We start from the raw sequence: 17,106 nt of genomic DNA on the forward strand, positions 1-17,106 counted from the left end.
GCATTTTTTCATATGATTAGTGATAATTTTGATTATTTCCTCTGAAAACTGGCTGGTCATATCCTTTGATCATTTGTTAATCGGAGAATGGTTCTTATTTTTATGTTTGACTCAGTTCCCTATAGATTTAAGAAATGAGACCTTTATCAGAGAAACCTGCTTTAAAATGTTTTTCCCATTTTTCTGCTTTTCTTCTATATTTGGCTGCACTGGTTTTGTTTCTGCAAAATCTTTCTATTTTTACATAACAAAAATTATTCATTTTGCCTCCCGTGAACCTCTCTATCTCTTGTTCAGTCATGAACTCTTCCCTATCCATAGACCTGACAAATAATTTTTTCCAAGCTCCCCTAATTTACTTATGATATCACCCTTTATGTCTAAATCATGTAACTATTTTGAGCTAATCTTTGTATATTATATGAGATGTTGGTCTATGCCTACTTTCTACCAGACTCAATACAATGTTGATATTTTAAAGAAATAATGTCAATGAATATATCCTTTGCATGGCCTCTTCTTGTCCTGGAATGCCCACCCTAGACAGCTTCTCCTCACAGAATTCCTCCTTTGTTTTAAGACTCATGAAGCCTTTTCCACTCCTTCAACAGCCAGGGTCCACCATGCTTATTTATTATTTGTATTTATTTTGCATTCCTAAAAGAGTTAAAGAAAGGGCTTTTTTAAAAGAAAAGATTTTAAAAACCAAATGAGAGCTATGGAAGAAAGATATGGAAGGAGAATTAACAGTTTGGTAAAAGAAACAGAAATCCTTACTGAAGAAAATAACTCTTTGGAAATTAGCAATGACTAAACAGAAGCTAAAAAGTCTACGAGACATCAAGAAATAATAAAAATGAAGCCAAAAGACTAAAAAAAGAAGGAAATGTGAAGCATTTCACAGCAAAAACAAATGGCCCAGAAAAAAGTCAAAGAAAGATAATTTAAGACTCAAGATCAAAGAAATTTAAAACTCAATGGACTACCTGAAAGCCATGAACAAAGAAAAGAGCCTAAACGCTATATTTCAAAAAATCATAAAACAAAACTTCCCAGATATTTTAGAACCAGAGGACAAAGTAGAAATTGAAAGAATCCACTTGTCACCTCCTGAAAGAACCTCACCTCCAAAAAAAACCTCCCAGAAATATTAACTCCCAGAAATATTCGCCAAAATTCAGAGCTCCTAGGTCAAGGAAGAAAAAAAAAACAAAACACTGCAAGCAGCAGCTAAAAAGAAAGAATTCAAGTACCATGGAGCAGTCAGTATCACGCAAGATTTAGTAGCTACCACTATAAGAAACAGAAAGCTTGAAATATTGTATCCCAGAAGACAAAAAAACCCAAAAAAACCTAGGTTTACAACCAAGAATAACCTCCTTAGAAAAACTGAGTATAATACTACAGGGGAGGAAATAGTTCTTTAATGAAATAAAGGACTTTGAAACATTCCTAATGAAAAGCCCAGAGTTCAGTAGAACATCTGACATGTAAACACAATCATCATAACAAGCACAAAAAAAGGTAAATATGAGTGAGAAATCATCAGGAACTAAAAGAAGTTTTAAATTGTTTACATTTTTATATAGGGAGATGATACATGTCACCCATCAGAAGTTTATCATTACCAGAGGTCTTAGAAGGAATCTAGACAGAAAGTCTAGTTATGATGCTAACAGTGTGGATGATCTGAAAAGAAGAATGGAAATGGAAGAATGGAAAACAGGTATGCACTGAGAAATGGGAAGAATGAAGAGGAAGAATGGGGAAATTTTGTTTAAGGAAGAATTTAAACAGTGGAAGGGACAGTTAGAGTAGGCTATACTTGAACCTCACTGTCAAAAATTTAAACTGGTGCAAGGTAGGAAAATACACACAGTTGAGTACAGAACTCATCTTATCCAACAGGGAAGCAAGAGAGAAAGAGGTTGAGGGAAAAGGAGAGAGGGGCCTAAGAGGAAATCTAGAATAAATGAAAAAGTAGTCAGAAGCAAAACAGACTTTTTAAAAAATAAACTGACGTATTAGTAATTTCTTGGACAGTATTTATTTTTAATATTATTTAATATTTTATTTTCCCCAAGTACATGTAAAAAGAATTTAAACATTTTTTTCAAATTTTGAGTTCCAAATTCTCTCTCTCTCTCTCCTACCTCCCCCATTGAAAAGGCAAGCAATTTGACATAGGTTATACATGTGTAGTCATGCAAAACACATTTCCATGTAATTCATTCTGTGAAAGAAAACATAGCACCCCTCCCCCCCCAAGAACAACAACAACAACAAGAAAAATAAAGAAAATAAGGAAAAAGCATCTTTGATCTGCATTCTGGCTCTACCAGTTCTTTCTCTGGACAGCACTTTTCATCATAAGTCCTACGGAATTGTCTTGGATCATTGTATTGCTGAGAATAGCCAAGTTATTCATAGTAGATCATCATACAATATTGCTGTTGCTGTGTATAATGTTCTCCTGGTTCTGTTCATTTCAGTTTGCATCAGTTCACTTAATCTTGTCATGCTTTCCTGAGAGCATCCTGCTCATCATTTCTTAAAGTACAATAGTATTCCATCACAATCATATACAGCGACTTGTTTAGCCATTCCCCAATTGATGGACATCCCTTCAATTTCCAATTCTTTGCCACCACTAAAAGAGCTTGCTATAAATATTTTTGTACACGTAGGTTTTTTTCCTTTTTGATTTTTATCTCTTTGGGATATAGACCTAGTACGGGTATTGCTTGATCAAAGGATATGCACAGTTTTATGGCCATTTAAGCATAGTTACAAACTGCTCTCCTGAATGGCTGAATCAGTATACAACTTCATCAATAGCACATTAGTGTTTTAATTTTCCCACATCCCCCTCCAACATTTGTCATTTTCCTTTTCTGTCATATTAGCCAATCTGACAGGTGTAAGGGAGTAGCTCAGAGTTGTTTTAATTTGCATTTCTTTCATCAATAGTGATTTAGAGTATTTTTTCATATGATTATAGATAGCTTTGATTACTTTGTCTGAAAACTACCTGTTCATATCCTTTGACCATTTATCAATTGAGGAATGGCTCTTATTTCTATAAATTTGACTCAGTTTTCCATATGTTTTAGAAATGATGTTTTTATCAGAGAAACTCACCATAAAATTTTTTTTCACAGTAATGACTACCAACTATGTATTTCCCTCCATCCTATTTCCCCCCTGTTTATCCTACTCTCTCTCTCTCCTTTTACCCTGTCCATTCTCAAAAGTATTTTGCTTCTGACTTTTACCTCCACCAATCTGCCCTCCCTTTTTTTAGCTCCCTCCCCACCCTTCTCCTATCTGCTTCCCTCCCTACTTTCCTGTAAGGTAAGATAAGATTTCTACTCCCAACTGAGTGTGTATATTACTCCCTTTTTGAGCCAATTCTGATGAGAGTAAGGTTCAGGTGCTCCCCCCTCCCCACTTCCCCCATCTTCCCCTCCCCCACTGTAAAATCTCTTTCAGGCCTCTTTTATGTCAGATAATTTATCCCATTCTGCCTCTCCCTTTCCCTTCCCCCAGGGCATTCTTCTTTCTCATCCATTACTTTTATTTTTTTTAGATAATATAGCATCACATTGAACTCACACATCTGCTTTCTGTCTACATACACTACAACTGCCCTGATAATGAGAAAGTTTTTTGGAGTTATAAATATGATTTTCCCATGGAGGAATATAAACAGTTTAACCTTATCGAATCCCTTATGATTTCCCTTTCCTGTTTATCTTTTTTATGCTTCTCTTGAGTCTTATATCTGAAAGTCAAATTTTCTATTCAACTCTGGTCTTTTAATCAGGAATGCTTGAAAATCCATTCTTTCATTGAATGTTCATTTTTTTCCCTGAAGGATTATACTCAGTTTTGCTGGGTAGGTGATTCTTGGTTGTAATTCTAGTTCTTTTGCCCTCTGAAATATCATTCCAAGCCCTCTAATCCTTTAATGTAAAAGCTCCTAAATCTTTTGGGATCTCTTTTAGGAGGTGATCAGTGGATTCTTTCCATTTCCATTTTACCGAGTAACAGAACAGTTTTCCTTGATGATTTCTTGAAAGATGATGTCTAGGCTCTTTTTTTGATCATGACATTCAGGTAGTCCAATGATTTTTAAATTATCGCTCCTGAATCTATTTTCTAGGTCAGTTGTTTTTCCAATGAGCTATTTCACATTTTCTTCTATTTTTTCATTCTTTTGATTTTATTTCTTGATGTCTCATAAAGTCATTACCTTCCACTTGCCCAATTCTAACTTTTAAGGAATTATTTTCTTCAGTGAGCTTTTATACCTCCTTTTCCATTTTGCCAATTCTACTTTTTAAGGAGTTCTTCTCTTCAGTGAATTTTTGTATATCTTTTTTCCATTTGGCCAGTTCTGCTTTTTATGGCATTCTTCTCTTCATTGGATTTTTGTGCCTCTTTTACCATTTAGCCTATTCTTTTTTTTAAGGTGTTATGCTCTTCAGTATTTTTTGTGCCTCCTTTACCAAGCTATTGACTGTTGTCATGTTTTTCTTGCATCACTATCATTTTTCTTCCCAATTTTTCCTCCACCTTTCTTACTTGATTTTTAGAAATCCTTTCTAAGCTCTTCCAAGGCCTGAAACCAATCCATATTTTTCTTTGAGGCTTTGGATGCAGGAATTTTGACTTTGTTGTCTTCTTCTGAGTACGTATTTTGATCTTCCTTTTCACCATAATAACTTTCTATGGTCAGAATTTTTTCTCTCCTTCGCTCATTTTCCCAGGCCATTTCTTAACTTTTAAGTTAAAATAGGGCTCTGCTTCCCAAATGGAGGGGGCACTGTCCCAAGCATCATGTTTTTGTGCAGCTATTTTCAGAGGCAATTACCACTTGACACTTACTAGCTGTGTGACCCTGGGCAAGTCATTTAACCCCGATTGCCTCCCCAAAAAGGAAAAAATTAAAAATCAAAAAAAAAAAACCTCTTGGGAAAACTGAAAAGAAGTCTTACTGGAACTAGGTACAGATCAATATCTCCCATTGTATACTAAGATAATCTCAAAATGGGTACATTAGATTTAAAGAGTGACATCATAAAGAAATTAGTGAAGCATAAATGAAATTTGCCTTTCAGATCTATAGACAGGGGGAGAGTTCATGACCAAATGAGATTCACAGGAGGTAAAATGTATAATTTTAATTACATAAAATGGAAAAGGTTTTGCACAAACAAAATCAATGCAGCTAAAATTAGAAGGAAAGCAGGAAACTGGGGGGGAATCTTTGCAGCAAATTTTTCTGATAAAGGTCTCATTTCTAAGATATAAAAGGACTTTAGTCAAATATACACTAAGAGCCATTCCTCCATTAATAAATGATCAAAGGATATGAATATGCAGTTTTCAGAGGAGGAAATCCAAGTTATATTTATCATATTAAAAAAGCTCTAAATCATTAATGATTAGAGAAATGCAAATTAAAACAACTCTGAGGTACCATCTCATACCTATCAGATTGGCTGACATGACAGAAAAGGAAAATGACAAAGGCTGGAGGGGCTGTGGGAAAACAAGTATACTAATGTACTACTTACTGGTGGAGCTGTGAACTAGCCTAACTATTCTGGAATGCAATTAGGAACTATGCCCAAAAAGCTATTAAACTGTGTATACTCCTTGATCCAGCAATTCTACTACTAGGTCTATACCCCAAAAAAGATCACAGAAAGAGGAAAAGGACCAAAATGTACAAAAATATTTATAGCAGCATTTTTTGCAGCAGCAAAGAATCAGAAACTGAGAGGATGCCCATCAACTGAAGAATGGATGAACAAGCTATGATACATGAATGTGATAGAATACTACTGAGCAGACATGCTGAAGGGCATGGTTACTGATGCAAAGTGAAGTGAGTAGAACCAAGAGAACACTTCAAACAATAACTTTAATACTGTAATGAAAATCAACTGTGAGAGACTTAGTAACTCTGATGAACATAATGACTAAAGATAATGCCAAAGGACTCATGATGAAACATATTACTTACCTCCAGATAGAGAGCTGACAGATTCAGAGTATTTTCTTATCTTTCTTTTTCTTTATTTTTTTGGGGGGAGGAGGGGAAGGGAACATGGTTAATGAGGGAATTTATTTTGTATGACTATACGTATTTGTAATGGGTTGTGTTTTTCCTGCTTTTCTCAATGGGGGAGAATGGAAGAGAAAGGAAGTTAATTCAGAACTGAAAATAAAATTGAATTCAATTTTTTAAAAAGACTGCTCCTCCACTAAAATCCTCCTCCCCTTCCACAGTGTGGCATGGAGGTGACTCATTCTTAAAGGCTACACAGGCAGAGCAAAATCTCTGGCAAGTTTCACTAAGCTAGAAAGACTCTGAGAAAGCTCAATGATGGAATGTTATCCAAAGACCAACCCAGATAGTTGGGCTTGTTTAGATGGGCTCGTTACCCATATGGCACAAGCACAAGGTGAGAGATCTTATGACCATGGCAACTCATCAAACAATCTACTAAGGCATACTGGGACAGAAGGAATACCTACATCACCAAAATCACAGTGCTTTTGAAGTAATAAAGAAGTATGCTATGACTAAGTGGGTGGCCATCAACTGGGAAATTGCTAAAAAAAATTGTGGTACATGAATGTAATGGAATATTATTGTGCCATAGTAAGTAACAAACATGAGGAATTCAGGGAAACATGGGAAAACCTGTATTAACTAATGTAGAGTGAAGTAAACAAACCCAGGGTAATAACATACACAACTACAAAATATAAATAAAAAGAATGTTAAAATGAAGCCAAATGTCCAATCATTCTAATAACCAATCTTTGCCTCAGAGATGAGGCCATGGATTCCTCTTCCTTTCTTAGAGATAAGGAAGACCAAGTGTGTAGAATGCTGCACACACTATCAGATTGGTCTCCATAATAACTAGTTTTGAGTCTTTGTTACAAGGGAAGGCTCACAGGATGGAGGGGTGGGGGGAAAATATATCCAGGAATGATTATGATGTAAAAATAAAAGACATCAATTAAACTTATTAAAGTGTATCAATGGTCCAGAGAGAGAACTGGTGAACTCTAAGTGCAGACTGACGTATTTTTTTCACTTTTTCTGCTACATGGTTTATGTGGAAATATGTTTTGCATGACTTCATAAGGATAATGTGTATCATGTTGCTTGTCTTCTCAATGTGGATGGGAGAGGGAAGGGAGAGAATCTGGAACTGAAAGTTTAAAAACAAATGCTATACTATAAAAATAAAAAATAAAGGGAGAAATAATAAAACAAAGTGAATAGGGTAGGAGTTAATTGAATCAACCAATTAACCAGTCCAAATTTATATAACTAACAAATACTCTAGCCCTGGTACCTTCATCAAGTAAGCAAGCATACCTCTACTGAACCAATGTAGATGTCAAAAAATCCTTGGTCAATTTGGAAAGCGTGAAGGCCACTAGATGAAGTGAGGTGATTTCATACTGGAATTGTATTGGGATCAGCTAAGAAGAATCAGGCATGCCTTGTGGAGTTTACATATAATAGCAAATTAGTTTAGATCCTAGAATTTGGGTGGCTGGTCAGCTCAGTGGTAGGAGCCATTCCAGTCCTCAATGAAATCAGACTTGAGAAGAAGACTTCAGATGTGAAAAGTTAACCCCACTCTAATCATATCATAATACAAGAATTTTCCTGTATTTTGCTGAGGCCAAGAACAATGAAAATAACTATAAAGAGAAGAAGTACATACTTAACAGAGGTTTTAAAGACCCATTTTTTTCATTTTACTAAAGTGTTTGTTTCTTGTGCTTTGGTTAACACATCTATATTAGTTACAAAACTTGGGTTTACCATGTAAATTCTGTATTATCACAAAACTAGCTTTCCTGACATCTTGAAAGATTCAATTCAAAAACATTTTTGAGACCCTACAATGTGCAAGACACTGTGCTAAACAGCAGAGATGAGAATATGAAATTAGACAAGATCCCTGCCTTACAGAAGCATACAATCTTATAGTAAATAAGAGAGATGAAAGTAGATTTCCTAGTATAGGGTTCTGTATCTCTCAGAAAGGGGACTTTACTAAAATCAGCCTCTCTACTTACCTTGTATTTGGTAGCAGTTGGAGTATTCAATATGGTTGGGTGAGAAATGTCTGATTCTTTAGTGTTGGCAAAATTAACAGACTTTTTCAAGAAATTATCAAAATTTTTCTCATTGGGGAATTCAGTAGTAATAAAGGATAATTCAACTTTGTCTGTTGTGAAAAAAAGCATATTTGTCAATGTCAACATAAAAGCTTTTCAAGAATATACCTTCAAACAGAATTAAGACTAATAAAAGAAATATATTCATTTGAAATACACCACCAGATTAAATCCGACTATCTCCATGGAGTTCTCTTCCACATCTCTTGTCACTTCATCTCCATGAGACTTAGTTTCCTCCCCTGTAAAATGAAGAGACTACACTACATGATATGCAAGGCCCCTTGCAACTCTGACATACATTCTATTGTTCTACCTGCTTGAATCAGGGCCAGTCCACGTGCCAGCAGGCTGGACACACTTCTCACCACAATATGGAGAAAAATCTAATATGGCTCCTGTGTAATAAAGCCATGTACAAAAATCACTTAAGGTCAGCTCTGTTCTCCAACCTATAGGCTGGATCAATAAACCACCTTAAGTTTGTGTGGGTATAAAAGAATTCATTTTTTGCCTCTCATGCAGGAAAACAGGGAGAGATTATTCCCCTCACCTCATAACCAATTAAAAAAGAGGCAACTGAGGGTAATTCTTCTGTGTCTTACAAACCAGAAGAAGGAAAATGAGCTGTGTGTATCCCTGAATATGTCAGAGGGCAGAAAAATGATTCACAGTACCACTATTTCCTGTTATAAATTACAAATCAGTAACTTACGTTCTTGCTCTCTCTTAATTATGAAGGAAAGGTGAATCAAAATCTTAATATCATTCTGATAAAAACAATGAACTACATAGTTGAAAAATATTTTTAGTAGATAGGCAGCGCCATAAATTAACATCCCTGGTCTCTCTAATCTCTCCAGTCTTAGTGGAATTTTCCAGTACCTGTTCTCTGAAAATGGACCTTGATAAGCCTTGATCAACACTAAATGAACTGATAAAAATAAATACTGTTTTTATGCAAATCTCCTCAATAAAAATAAAAAGCGGAAAAAAGAAACAGGAACTACAGCTACTATTTAAAGCTGTACCATTACAACAAAGAGGAAGTCAAATTAAAAAAGACATTCACGAAAAAAAAAACATCCTGATAGCTTGGTGTACTACAAATTAGGAAAATATAAACACAATTACTTCAAAAGAAAAGCATTAACATGCAGTTATGTTGCATTCCTTGAGGAGATTTGCAAAGGACACTCTGAAGAGGAGGAATAACTCCCTTGTACTCTAGCTGTATCACGAGGAGGGTCAGACTACTTGGATCCTGAATCCAGGCCTTATTCTTACCACAAAAGAAGTGTAAAGGAAACTTTTCCCCTGGGTCTTAACTAAATACACTTTTCATCAGATACTTACAGTTGAGAATGTAGAGGCAGAAAAGAGATGGATTTGTTTGCTCAGCTAAGTAAAATAGTCTTTCAGGTGGATGTGCTGTAAAATTCATTTCATATATGGCTATCTTCTGAAAGCATAAACGACTGTCACTTCTGAAAACAAAAAAAAAGGCTTTAAAGTCTACAACATAGACAATTTTGGCAAGACTGGTTTAAAACTGTCAGATGGATGTAGTTACTAGGTTAGCAGCTCTACTGAGACTGTTGTGAAAATATGAAATAGATCCATTGTTGTTGAGTTTATTCACTGTTAAAGGGTTTAGCATTTTTAATTCTATCTTTCCTATAATGCAAGAAAAAACCTGGACAAGTATAACCACCAAAAAATTTAGTACAATATGAAACAGTCGAGAGCCTTGTGATACAAGTGAGCATTAAAAACCAAGGTAAAATTAATGGGATAACAGTCCATGGAGGCTTGGGTTACAAAACAATTTTGCTTGTAACTATGATACTAGGAATGATTCAAGAATTTCTAGTTTGCTGAATTAAGGTATGAATTAAGGACTATAAGAACACATCATGTGGAATAAGAAAAAAATGGATCTGTCTGAAATTATCTGATCATTTTTGGTGCTTATAAATCATAGCATAGCCAAGCATACAGCCCACGGAGGAAGTGACAAATGGCAATCAACTTGACAGACGGATGGACCAGATAATGACGTCAGGAAGATGCAGAAATAGAGGGCTGGGTAGTTAACAGAAAAGAAAAGTGAGGAAGATGATGCTAGTAGGAGTTATGAAAAGACATCTAGCGGAGTAGTTAATGATGATACTGACAAATGAAGACTAGAGCAGAGAGTGACAATTGAAAGCAGAATATAAATAGATAATAAAGAGAGACAGCAGACCTGCTAAAAGTAAGGAAAATCAACTGATCAATCCATTCATGTTTATTTGGTTGCTGCTGTGTGCAAATCCTATGCTAGGCACTGCTGTGGACGGAACAGAGCATAACGCAGTAAATCCCTCAAGGAGCTTACAATCGAGAGAAAGAGATAAAACATACACATATAAAAAGGGTAACTCACAATACAAGGAAGCAAATGATAGTTGCCAAGAGAGTGGTACATAGAACAGGAACTAGGACTCAGAGGCAGAAGACATCACTTTCAAGTAGGCTGATCAGAGGGGAGAGGGAGCCTAGCTAGGGCGTGAAGGACTGAGAAGGTGCAGGAGAGCAGGAAAGTCATACTAGAGAGGTGGAGAGAAGAGCGAGAACAAAGGTGTGGAGGTAGGGCTGTAGGAGCACAATTTGGGGACAATAACTAGAACAATCTATAGATAAAATAGGGTCAGATCATGAGGAGCCTTGAATATCAGGCTAAGGAGCTTGAACTTTATTCCAAAGCAGGCTTGCACAACATACAGCCCGCAGGTTATTTGTGACCTGCCAAAGTATTCCGGGCCACCCAAGAAAAATGTAGGGTTGCCACTGCACACTCTCCTGTTTGTTACAAGACCCATGGCAAGCAACCATCATCAGTCTGTCTCTAGTCTAAGCTATCGGTAGCCGAAGAAGTTTAGCCTGTTTTAATTTTGGCCCCTACCTACTGCCAAGTTGTGCAGGTCTGTTCAAAAGACAATCAAAAAACATTAAGGGCTTCTAGCCAGGAAAATGACACAACAGATGCAGAGTTTAGGAAGGTTAATCTAGTGATGGTTCATGTGACAGGCTGGAATGGAGAAAGAACAGGGGCAAAGACCCCAGTGAGGGGGCTGTTACAGAGGTGCAACAATGCGATGATAAAGGTCTGGCCTAAGAGAGTCACTGTGAAAACAAAAATAGAAAGGATAGTTATGTAAAACATCATCGATGAGAGAAATTTTGTGCCAAACTGAACATCCAAGGAAGGAGAGGAGTGAGAAAGAAGAGTTAGAAATGACATCAACCAAGGCTCCTAGCACCACACCCCACCAGGAGGGGGAATGACAGCACTACTGACAACAATCAGGAAGTCAGGAGGAAGAGCCTGTTTTGAGGGAAACGTACTATGATCAGTTGCTGACATACTTTCTTAAGTCTTCACCAACATTTTTAAGTTCATGAAAGGTAAAATATAGTAAACCTTTGATTAACAGGAACCTAACTAACCAGATCACTCACTTAACTGGTATTATTCTTTTTTTCCCCAGGTGGAGGCAATGGTATAAGCAAAGATACTGAAGTAGGAATATGCAAAGCACGCTTTGGGGGCAGTAAGAGTTTGTTCATTCTTCCAACAATCCCACCCTCCTACTGCCACATAACACTCCACTTTCAGGAGAAAGAGGAAACAGGCCGAGTTCCTATCCCAAAGAAGGGCAATGCAAATTACCTAATAATTGTGCTCATTTCACACACCAGCAAGGTTATGCTTAAGATTCTGTAAGCTAGGCTTTAGTTATAAGTGAACCAAGAGGTACTAGAAGAGCAGGCTGGTTTTCAAAGAGATAGAGGCACTAGAGACCAAATTACCAGTATTCACTGGATTATGAAGAAAGCAAAGGAGTTCCAGAAAAAACATCTACTTCTACTTCATTGACTATTCTAAAGCCTCTGACTGTGTGGGTCACAACAAAATGTAGCAAGTCCTCAAAGAGATGGGAATACCAGATCATTTTACTTGTTTCCTGAGGAACCTGATTGCAGTTAGAATCAAACATAGAACAACTAATTGGTTTAATATTTGAAGAGTATGACAAGACTGTATATTGTCACCTTATTCGTTTAACTTAAATACAGAGTATATCATGTGAAATGCCAGACTAGATGAATCAAAAGCCAGAATTACGGTTGCTGGGAGAAATATTAATAATCTCAGATATGCAGACAATACCACTCTGATGGCAGAAAGTGAAAGGGAATTAAGAATATTCTTGATGAGAGTGAAAAAGGAGAGAGTAAAAGCTGGCTTGAAGCTTAACATAAAAAAACTAAGAACTTGGCAACTGGCATCACCTCTAGGTAAATAGAGGGAGAAGGAATGGAAGCAGGGTTGGATTTGATATTCTAGGGCTCAAAGATGACTGCAGACAATAATGGCAGCCATAAAATTAAAAGACGCTTGCTCCTTGGAAGGAAAGCTATGGCAAATCTGGACGCATACTAAAAGGCAGAGACATCACCTTGCAGAAAAAACTATGGTTTTTCCAGTAGCAATGTATAGCTGTAAGAGTTGAACTTAAAAGGAAAGCCGAGCACCGCAAAATTGACACTTTTAAATTATGGTGCTGGAGACTTCTGAGAGTCCCTTGGATGGCAAAAAGGTCAAATCAGTCAATACTTAAATTAATTCAGGCTTTTCACTGCAAGGGCGAACACTGAGGCTGAAGCTTAAATACTCTGGCCACATAATGAAAAGATGAGACTCACTGATGTTGGGAAAGACTGAAGGAAAAAGGAAAAGGGGATGGCAGAGGATGAGATGGATAAATTGTAACATGGAAACAACAAACATGAATTTGGACAGACTTCGGGAGATAGTAGAGAATAAAAGGGCCTGGTGTGGTATGGTCTATGGAGTCATGAAGAGTCAGACATAACTACATAACAAAAACAACAACAGATATCTTAATTTAGCAACAGTAACAGACACTTTTTTAGTTAACTTTCCATTAACAAGAAAATGAACCACAGCATCCCATCCCCCAAACTTTCTGCTCAATTGAGGCTTTGTGTTTTAGAATTGCTTAAAAATGGGACAAAGTCCCATTCTGATGAGGAGTCTTGAGTTCTTAAAAACTATGTCAGGACAGCAAAAGCTCTGGTAGGTTCTCCCAAACTAGAAAAGCTCTGAGTATGGCCTAGCTACAGACTGATTCTGCTTTCTAATGATCAGCCTATTTAGGAAGGAGGAAATCTCATCACCAGTAGATTAGCCACTTGGTGATTAATTCTTTGACCAAGGCAACTCGTAAAAATGGAAAATACAAAATGGCGCTCAATCTTTCCACTTAAATAGTAACAGTGGCTGATAATGGAACTAAGAATCATAGTTTTTACCCTGTCACAAACATTAATTTATACATTGGCACTCTTATGAGATCCTTGTTCAATGAATGGATGGATAAATATTGTACCCATCTCGATTTTCTCGCTATAAATGAAATGAGAAGGCAAAAAGAAGTTGCAGATAAATAGAAAGTTCACAAATTTTCCATGGAAAGGAAAATAAAGGAGTTGGTGGAGTTGGTTTTACCATGCATCTAAAGGCAACAAGAAATATCATTTCCTAAGACATTTAGTTATCTCATGTTTGCAAGAAGACCACTATGAAAATGATGGTAACTTCCATTCCCATCTCTGTTACAGAAGATGGTAAGACAGAGAAAGTCTACTCATCAATCAATCAACAAGTATATAAGAGACTAGGACTGGGGCCAGGTTTTAAGGATAGAAAGATAAAGGGGTTAACAGTTCCTACCCTCAAGAAGCTTGCATTATAACATGGGAGACAAGGAAAACAAAACAGACACAAGGTAACCTTGGAGGGAAGGCACTAGCACTTGGAAGGACCAGGAAAGAATTCATGAAGGAGGTGCTACTTTAGTTAAGTCTTGAAAGAAACCAAGGATTCCAAGAAGTGGAAGTGAAGAGGAGGAACACTTCAGGCATGGCCAACAACCAGGCTAAAGAACTCACTAAGACCAACCCTCCAAATCAAAATATATTTTGCTACCTGATGACTTCAATGCATATATGTAGGAAAGGATGACAAAAATGTGTTAGAAAAGTTGGTTTAAGGGTAAGAAGACAAGCCAAAGGTCTCTGGACTACACAGAAGCCTCACCCATATTTATCATTAACCCTTTCAGGAAAATAAAAGAGCTAACTAATGGACAGCTGTCATTCTCCACTGGTATCCACATATTGTAGGCAGTAGATGGATGAGTCATATAAGATGCATAGGCAGTGAAGGGTTGTGATATACATTGTTGGAGGGAGTAGTGACATGAAGAAGATCACAAATCCATTGGGATACTGGGAGAATGGACCCACTTTTCCTTTGGTCAGCAAAAGAGCTCTGATGAAAACAGACTGAATAACTTTGAAAAGCATTCAATCTATCAACTATCATTTGCTAAGCCTTCTATTAAGATAAAGTTAAATGATCGTTCTCAGAATCATGAGTTTGTCTCATCATCCTACTATCTTCATCAATTATCATCCTCTCAGTGCTTCTTTTTTTAAAGCTTTAAAATTTGACATACTTGTACACAGATAATTCAAGATAGATTTTTCAAATTCTAATCATTTGGGAATGCTGTTTTCCACTGTTCTCATGTACAATGTGAACTGCCAGAATTTTTGGAAATTTACCTATCATAAAAGTCCAAACAAAGCCTTCCTATCTATTTCTTTGTTGTATCGTAAAAATGGTATGAAATCAAACTGCACTCTTTTCCCATAAAATGTTAATGAGAAGTTTACTGATGTTATAAAACGGCTGACTTGAAATGACCTGAAATAATCTCCAATTCAAGAAAACAGGCTTTGATTTTCCTTCCAGGGACAAAGTTTTCAGACAATGGATAAATAGCTGAAATGATACATGAGCATTGTGAAAGTGGCAAAAGCACAAAAGAAAGGCCTCTAAGAGACTGAGTAAATGCTCTAGAGATCATCAAGAAGCACAGGGTAAGCAGGCACTGGAGGGTCAATCAGAAGCTACTGGATTCACCAAAGTTGTAAACTTACGAGACACTTCGAACTGAGCATGTTGAGAAAAGACTGAAATCTTTGGAAGTGCAGTCAGGATCACAGCAGCAGTTAACATCACATTCTTCTACTAACAAGTCACACACACAGAGTGCAGAAACTAGAGAAAACAGAGCAGGTCAACAAAGAGTTACACATATTGGTAGTAATGACCACAGGCATTTTAATACACAATGTACTTTAAGAAAGGGGCCAGATTTGTGATTTCATTGGTAGAGAGAACTCCCAGGTGAGAAAACTCCCTCCACCAACACAGGTCAGCACCTTCTCTGGGACTTACAGGCTTAAAGAGTAGCCTAGAAGAGATTCAGGGACTTGCCCTGGGTCATGCCCTGAATGTTTCAGAGGCAGAACTTGAACCCAAATCGTTCTGGCTTTGAAGCTAGCTATCCACTATGACATGCTGACTTTCTACCATATACTTTACTAAGATAAAATCTGATGACTTCCAAAGTCACATATAAATAATTCTAATGCTGTTTTTAGAGGACTGACTGTTACAAGTTAACCAGTTGGAGCAGGAATATACCAGATTGTAATTTTTAAAATCTATTCATATATTTTGTTTTGATATTAGATACTTTCCCAACATCTAAAGAATGGCCCCCTTCAAAGTATATTTCCTGTTTTACATGATTACACACATATAACCTATATCAGATTGCTTACTATCTCAGGGAGGGGACAGGGAAGAAAGGGAGGGATAGGATTTGGAACTCAAAACTTTAAAAAAAAAAAAGTACATGCCAAAAAAAACCCAAAAACACAACAACAAAATATATTTCCCCACAGTATATTGTTAACAGAAAGGAGGGGGGCATTTCTTAATTTTTGATAGTACAGGAGCAATACTAATCATTGTATCTGACCAGAGTTCTATTGTCTCTCAATGTCTGACTTCATTTAAAGTGTTGTAGACAGTGCTTACACTAGACCTTATTTGGGGAGTGAAATTTATGCTTTATCATAAGGATATCCAACTTTTAAAAAATAATGATGAATGAAGAAACTGAGGTCTAACTGAGGTTCAACTCTTTGGAACAAAGAGATGGGGTATCTATATGAAAAAATATTCCAAATCACCAATAAGAAGAAAAATTAAAGTTAAAACAATTCAGAGGTTCCATGTTATACCCATCAGATTGGCAATGATGACAAATGAAGAAAATAGCAATTGATGTAAAGGTTGTTGGGAGGTTGGGCAAACTAAAGCACTGTCAGCGGAGCCATAAATCAGTCCAACTATTCCGGAAAACAATGTAGGATTATAAGCAAAAAGCCACTGAACTGTACATGACCTTTGATCCAGGAGTATTACAATTATGCACATATTCTTAAGGAGGTAAAGGACAGAAAGAACCCATATACACAAGAATATCACAGTGGCACGTTTTGCTGTAGCAAAGACCTGGATAGAAAATAGGTCCTCATCACCTAGAGAAAGTATGAACGAATGTATGGTGCTAAATGAACATAATGGATTTTATTGTGCCATAAGAAATGACTATGAGATTCTGAGAAATACAGACTGAAATAAGTTGAACCAGGAGGACAATTTAGGGGATGGCCAAAATCATAGTATAAGAGAAAAACAACACACAAAATAAGAACCTCAATAACACAAGTTTGAAGGGAAAAAGGTACAGATAAGGACACAAGTAGAGCAATTTTGTTCCCTTATTTAAAGTAACATGTGGGTGTATACAAGTCTACACATGGGCCATGGCAGGCACAGGCCACACACCTGCAGTCCCCGCTACTAAAGAGGCCAAAGCTGGTGGATTG

At 36.7% G+C, this 17,106-nt stretch overlaps 1 protein-coding gene across 1 annotated transcript in view; it reads right to left on the reverse strand.

Annotated features, from left to right (window-relative positions):
* Positions 1-15,384, reverse strand: part of TCTN1 (tectonic family member 1) — a 32,210-nt gene extending 16,826 nt beyond the window's left edge. Inside the window, exons 1-3 of the mRNA XM_027857362.1 lie at positions 15,301-15,384; positions 9,580-9,710; positions 8,122-8,273 (exon numbers count right to left, since the gene is read on the reverse strand). Of these exons, the coding sequence (XP_027713163.1) occupies positions 8,122-8,273; positions 9,580-9,667 (240 nt within the window). The 5' untranslated portion in view covers positions 9,668-9,710; positions 15,301-15,384. The remainder of the gene's footprint in view (positions 1-8,121; positions 8,274-9,579; positions 9,711-15,300) is intronic.
* Between the last annotated feature and the right edge of the window lie 1,722 nt (positions 15,385-17,106).

Source organism: Vombatus ursinus, unplaced genomic scaffold (assembly GCF_900497805.2).
Source record: "Vombatus ursinus unplaced genomic scaffold, bare-nosed wombat genome assembly UNPS02012122.1, whole genome shotgun sequence".
Classification (NCBI taxonomy): Eukaryota; Metazoa; Chordata; class Mammalia; order Diprotodontia; family Vombatidae; genus Vombatus; species Vombatus ursinus.